A 6,828-nucleotide genomic window follows, 5' to 3' on the forward strand; every position below is an offset into this window, starting at 1 on the left:
CACCATTTGACCTTAGAACTGAAGAAGCTTCTCGGATGAGAGGTGAAACGTCTTCAAGCAACTTAAAGAAGTCCAGACGCTTTTCTTTGCAAGCTTCTTTGACTAGATGTAGGCTTATTTTTTGGCTAGTTTAATGTAGACAGCATGTTTGTTTTTCTGTTGTTTTGTGAACAGACGAAGAAAATGTACAGGAACTGTGGATCTGTTGAATTGGCAGCAGTGTATGATTATACTGAAATCTGATGTGAATGTGTTTTTCCTCCCAGCTGGAGAATTTGATGCTGGACAAAGACGGACACATTAAAATAACTGATTTTGGCCTTTGTAAAGAGGGCATTACTCCAGATGCAACAATGAAAACCTTTTGTGGAACACCTGAATATCTGGCTCCTGAGGTAAGGCACTGTCTGGTGACACATTTTAAACACACCTGTGTTGTCAAGCTTGTTTAATAGCTTGTTTAATATCATAGTTTGGTCCCCTGTCTCTAGATTTGGTGCAACTGTAAATCTATTACTCATATTTTATGTGGATAAGAAACTGTCTTGGTTGAGCCATGTAAAGTGTTCTGTTTTTGTTTGTTTTTCCTGTGTAAACAAGGTACGTGTGAGTTGATATGTTGACCAATGTCCAATATCACTAAGAATCATGCTACACCCAAGACACCCAATCACCCAAGTTTGTGAACTTGGGAATGAGGTGATGTAGACGTTTCATGCCATACCATAATCTCAGACTAGTTCAAATCTCAGTGACCTTGACCTCAAGGTCAGAGGTCACGTTTCCTGAAAATGTTGTCAATGCGACAACTTGAGCACAAGCCAACACAGGATTTCCAAATTGTGTCAAGAGGAGTACCACTGGCGACCACCAGTTGGTTTTTTATTTATTTATTTATTAAAACCGCTTTTACCATCAAGCCATTCAACACCTCAACTACAACACTTGAATACCGACACCACACTTCACAGGATGCACACAGAAGCTGTCCTAAAGTTTCTCAAGAACATACTACACTCTGCACTGGTCACTTCATTCTTATTAGTATTTAAATAAAAATAAAAACCCTTACTCCGTCCAATACTGTACTAACTACAACTCTAAAATCTTGTACTGCTCAGTTTGTGCTACTGCTCACTCCTGCCACTTTATCCCATGTGCAATATCCCATTACCCCCATTTCAATGGTCACATTTCTATTTAAGATTTTTTTTATTTATACATTTGTGTATATATTTATATATATTTAGTCTGTTAATATTTGTAATATTTTTACTGTATTATACTGCTGAGTGACTTGTCTTCTGCACGTCAAACACATTTCATTGGAATGTTGACCCTGTGCTAGCTTGCATGTGACAATTAAAACTGAAATTGAACTGAAACTGACTTATATTGGGCTCTACTATAGACAGATGGGCCACACCAGCAGAAGACCACATTGAGGCCACAGTTTGCATGGAATTAACAAATTAGACAGTAGAAGATTAGAAAAACATTGTGTAGTCTGAGTTTCAATTTCTGGTGAATTTTAGCTGGTATGGTTCCTTTTATCAGCTCACTGATATACACTGATATTATATCAGGCACAATTCGGACCCCTTAGTACCAGTTAAGCATGGTTTAAATGGCAGCTCCATTTAAACATGCAGATCACTTATTTAAAGAGTAGGAAGAAAATGATGCATTTGATTTTTTTACACACTTAAGAGAAAAGATTAGCCCTGCTCTTTCAAACAGAAGGGGTGATGTAAAAGATGACTGGTAAGAAGTTTGAACAGAAAAAGAAGAAAAAACATATAAAGAAGAAATATTTTTGACTCACAAAAGTGTGCCATTATTTGCACCAAATGCTATGGTGTGCCAATTCAGAGTTATGGCTTTTTACTGCTGTTGAGAAATCGGTCTCTTCTTCCTCAGGTCCTAGAAGATAATGACTACGGCCGCGCAGTGGACTGGTGGGGTCTCGGTGTAGTTATGTATGAAATGATGTGTGGCCGATTGCCTTTCTATAACCAAGACCACGAGCGCTTATTTGAGCTCATCCTAATGGAGGAGATCCGCTTTCCTCGGAACCTCTCACCTGAGGCCAAGTCCCTGCTGGCTGGCCTGCTCAAGAAGGATCCCAAGCACAGGTATTAGCCCAAACTACTACTCTGTGTGGATTATATTAAAAATGCCTAGTTTACTCTCAAATAATCTCATTTGGACTGACAGGTTAGGAGGAGGTCCCAGTGATGCCAAAGAAGTAATGACTCACAAATTTTTTATCACCATCAACTGGCATGATGTGGAACAGAGAAAGGTGGGGCTTTCTTTTTTTTAACAACTTATTTCTATTTATCAAGCGCAGTCAGACAGTCCAATCAGTCATGTCTTCATTTAACAGGAACAGCAGTTACAAGTGAGTCAAAAATGAAACGATGGATTCTGGCATTCTTGCAGTGTAGCATTCTTGTTGCTCCATAGCAACATGACATGAGAGAAATAAAAAGTAACCAAATTAATAATAACATTCATGAGGAATCCCAACACTCACCAGATGTACTATAAAGTAACCACATTTTTCACACACACTTGAATTTGGGTGAGGTGGAGTGACAAGCTCCTTACACTACGATGACGGTGGATGGCTGGGAACCTTCACAGACACGGATTTTAGATGTTCTCAAATTTTGATAAATGGTAAATGTCCATGGAAAGTAGCCATCAGGCCAATCCACATGTGATAGATTCCATTGATATTAGGTTCTTTTGGTGGTGCAAAGTGTTGATTTTTTCACCAACAACCTTTTGAATTGCAACCAAAAAGTTTGGCCTACTCATCAGGCCATATCAGAGGTTTCCTCATGCTTGTGGAATACTTGATGTATATTTTGCAAATTTTTGCCAGATTTCAATGTTTTTCTTTGTCAGGAAAGGCTTCCATCTTGCAACCCTACCCCATAGTCAAGGCAAATGTAGAATATGGGAGATTGTTTTCACATTTTTAGTTGCAGAAATGTCTTAAATACATAAGGACCTGGATGACTTCTAATTTCCTACCTCACCTCTGTGCTTGTCAGTGCAGCATTTAATATTTTGGACACTAAGATTTTATTACGGAGATAAGAGCATGCCGTAGTTAGAGAATGTAGTACGCTGCAGTGGTTTTAATCAAATCTATTTAATAGACTCCAATTTTTTCATGTTAATGAAGATTGTTCTGTACTTGCAAAGGTTAATCATAGAATTCCAGAGTGTTTCATGCTACGATTAATTCTGTTTACATTATATATGCCTCTCTTAGGCAGTGTCATTCAAAGGCATACGATACATTTTCATTGCTACGCAGCTGATACCCACTGACACACCAATTCGTTAAACTGTTTAAGATAATAAATGTCCTGCGTCTAAATTCTGATTCATTGGTCCTAAAAATCTTGGAAACACAGTGTCTAACCAGATGCATACTTTGGAAGCCATTACCTAGGCCTCCAGTAATACGGTGAGGAATCTTGGAGTTGTTTTTGACCAGGATGTTCTTCATTAAACAAATATGTAGCACTGCTTACTTGATTTTGTGCAGTATCTTTAAAATTAAAAATATTATTTCTGATCTTGTCCTGAAAATGCATTAATGCATTTATTACTTCTAAGCTGGACTATTAAAATTCATTATCAGGTTGTCATAAAAACTCTTTGAAATGCCTTCTGTTGATCCAAAATGCTCCAGTTGGAGTACCACCAGGTACTAGAATGAGACAGCATATTCCTCCCATACTGACTTCACTTCATTGGCTCCATGTTAAATTCAAAGTAAAATTTAAAATCCTTCTCCTCACATACAAGTTCTTAAATATTTAGGCCCCATCTTTTCTTAAAGAACTCATAGTACCCTATCACCATAATAATAGAGCACTTTGCTCTCAGACTCCTGGATAAATTTATAATTAGTTTAATAAGTAGCTCTTTGAAGGAAATTTCTGTTAGCTGTTTCTGCGTAAAGCAAAAAGCTAATTGAACTAATAAAAATTAATACAAATATTAGCGCATGGGAATACAAGTGTTTTTTACTCCTTAGCCATAAAAGGCTGATTGGGTATTGTCATTACAAAATCTTGTGAATGCAATAACTCAAGAAAGAAGTCACCGAGAATTTTCAAATTAATCAGAATTTTTAATTAATCTCAAGTTTAGAGGTCAAGTTTTCTGAAAATCTTGTGATTGTGATAACTTAAAAACAAAGCGACGCAGGATTTTGAAATTGAGACCATAGGTGTATGTGCTACGAGGCTACCACTGGTGGTCGCCAGTATTGCTTAACATTATTGTGAGGCAACATGTTTCTAATTTTAGAGATATTGTGGAAATGCAAGAAACAGCCCTAAATATTTGTTTAATATGCACATTGAAGTATATATCGTAGTCAAAAACAACTCCAAGATTCCTTACAGTGTTACTGGAGGCCAAGGTAATGCCATCCAGGGTAAGTATCTGGTTACACATCATATTTCTAAGATTTTTAGGGCCAAAGACAAGAACTTTAGGTTTGTCTGAATTAGAGGTCATCTAGGTTTTTACACAGTAACTTTAATAACTACAGCATGCTCTGATCTGTGTAACAAGTATTGAATGCTGCATCAAGATAAGCACAGAGATGAGGCCATAAGATGATCATTTGTAACCTTCGTTAACCCTGCTTTTGTACTGTGATAAATTCAGATTTAAAACTCTCCAAATAAACCATTCCTCTACAGATAATTAGTTAGCTGTTTCACAGCTACTCGTTCAAAACCTTTTGAGATAAACAGCCTATAATTAGTTAAGACAGCTGGGTCAAGTAGTGGCTTTTTACCCCATTTCCGCAAAAGGGTATTGGGGTAATGTCATCACCTCACTGGGCAGGTCGGCAGGCTGGTAGCATGTACACCCAAGTTTGTGAATATGATAACTCAAGACCGAAGTGATGTAGGAATTTTAAATGGATACCCTAGGTATGAGTTATGCCAACTGCATTGTAGACCCTCCTCTACATGCATGTTATAAATCCAGCATGTTACCAAGTGATATCTGTCTCTTCCAATCCCTGGTACAGCTGACCCCCCTCTTCAAACCGCAAGTAACATCAGAGACAGATACCCGGTACTTTGATGAGGAGTTCACAGCACAAACAATCACACTCACTCCCCCAAACAAGTGTAAGTATCTTCTTGTTGGACCCGTCAGCACTGATCCATCATTATTCAAAGTTAATATCACGTTTCTTGGTCACTGACTTAGATTGCCTTCTTGTTACAGATAACAGTCTGGACTGTGAGGACCCCAGCCAAGAAGCTCATTTCCCCCAATTCTCCTATTCTGCTAGCATAAGAGAGTGATAGCATCTCTGCCACACACACACACACACACACACACACACACACACACACACACACACACACACACACGTGTATAAACACCTTGGTTACAATCATACAGCCATAAAAATAAGTAGAGCTTTCATTTTTAAAGAGGTGTTACTCTTAGCACGATTTCAGTGCCTTGCCTGGGAGCCTTATTGTTAAAATCTGTCTTTGTCCACAGAAAGGAAAAAGCCTATCCACAGTGGTTATACTGTAACATAAGAACTTCACATAGCCATCAGTGCAGTTTAACAACATAATCAAGACCATCAGACCTACAAAGATGGTGCTGCTGTTTGTACCATTCTTTTTTTCTTTTTTTTTTTATATTCAATGAATAAGCCATGCAACTCCCCATGACACTTGTAAGTCCTCTAATTCAATCCTGGCTGTGACCTTTGGTGAAATATGTGAAGAAGGGAGGAGAGCAGCAGTTAATCTTACTATTACACCAAAAAATCCTGCATGTCTGTTTTTTGAACATTTTTTTCTTCTGTATTATTAGCTCATTGAGTATTAAGGAATAAATTATAATATTATACAAATGGAAGGATGTGTACTGAACTCAATCCTTGTACAAGCTAACTGCAAAAAATGGACATTTGTCACTTTTTATTACTTTGTGCTTTAGAATTTTGGTCTCCCATGTGTTAGATATTTGTAGCCTTTATCATTTAGCATTTTTGGTCCCCCAGAACACAAGTTCACTTGCTGAACATTTTACATCAGAGATGTCAGACTCATTTTACATCGAGGGCCACATACAGCCCACTTTGATCATATGGGGACCATACAAGTGAAACTGCACTTCTTTTCAGCATAAATATATTTAACTGCACATTTAATCCCTGAGATATCTTAGTATACAATAAAGAAGTGTGTTTTCAACAGAACATCTCATTATTTCTGCATGATATTTATATTAAATTATAGAAAAGGTTCTGGTAGCTCACTGCCCAGACTGTCCCATATCTGTAAAACATAAATCATTTGTTTGTTGAAATTTTTTTTCTTTGGTTTGTTTAAAAATTTAGTAAAAAAAAAAGTTAAATATAATGTAAAAACGTTTTGATGCATGCTCAGTATCCAGGTAAGTAAATCCTAAAGGTTGATTCTGTTCATCTCTATGTAGTGTGTTCAGTGGGAGAAACGTTTCATCACTCATCCAAGTGACTTCTTCAGTCTCAGCTGACTCCAGGTTTCCCCAACCTTATAAACAGTACATTTGCACAATCACTGAAACTCGCCCACTAAATAAACAATGGGCTGTGAGGTCAGTTCCTTGATCTTTAATATGCAAATTTTCATGACCATTGATTAATGGCCATGAGTAACATTCACAGAGAGTTAGGGAATGCCTACAATCACAGCATTGTAAGATATGGAAAGATGTACCCTTAGGCCCCCTCCTCGATTCAAAGATGATCTTTCTATAGCACTTTCT

General features: G+C 37.5%; 1 protein-coding gene across 1 annotated transcript in view; it reads left to right on the forward strand.

Annotated features, from left to right (window-relative positions):
* Positions 1–6,274, forward strand: part of LOC102211300 (RAC-beta serine/threonine-protein kinase A-like) — a 15,535-nt gene extending 9,261 nt beyond the window's left edge. The window contains exons 3-7 of the mRNA XM_005755009.2: positions 267–395; positions 1,921–2,135; positions 2,218–2,305; positions 5,078–5,180; positions 5,281–6,274. Coding sequence (XP_005755066.1) covers positions 267–395; positions 1,921–2,135; positions 2,218–2,305; positions 5,078–5,180; positions 5,281–5,360 — 615 coding nt within the window. The 3' untranslated portion in view covers positions 5,361–6,274. The remainder of the gene's footprint in view (positions 1–266; positions 396–1,920; positions 2,136–2,217; positions 2,306–5,077; positions 5,181–5,280) is intronic.
* The last annotated feature ends 554 nt before the right edge of the window (positions 6,275–6,828 follow it).

Source organism: Pundamilia nyererei, unplaced genomic scaffold (genome assembly GCF_000239375.1).
Source record: "Pundamilia nyererei isolate P.nyererei 1_Seehausen unplaced genomic scaffold, PunNye1.0 scaffold00828, whole genome shotgun sequence".
Lineage (NCBI taxonomy): Eukaryota > Metazoa > Chordata > Actinopteri > Cichliformes > Cichlidae > Pundamilia > Pundamilia nyererei.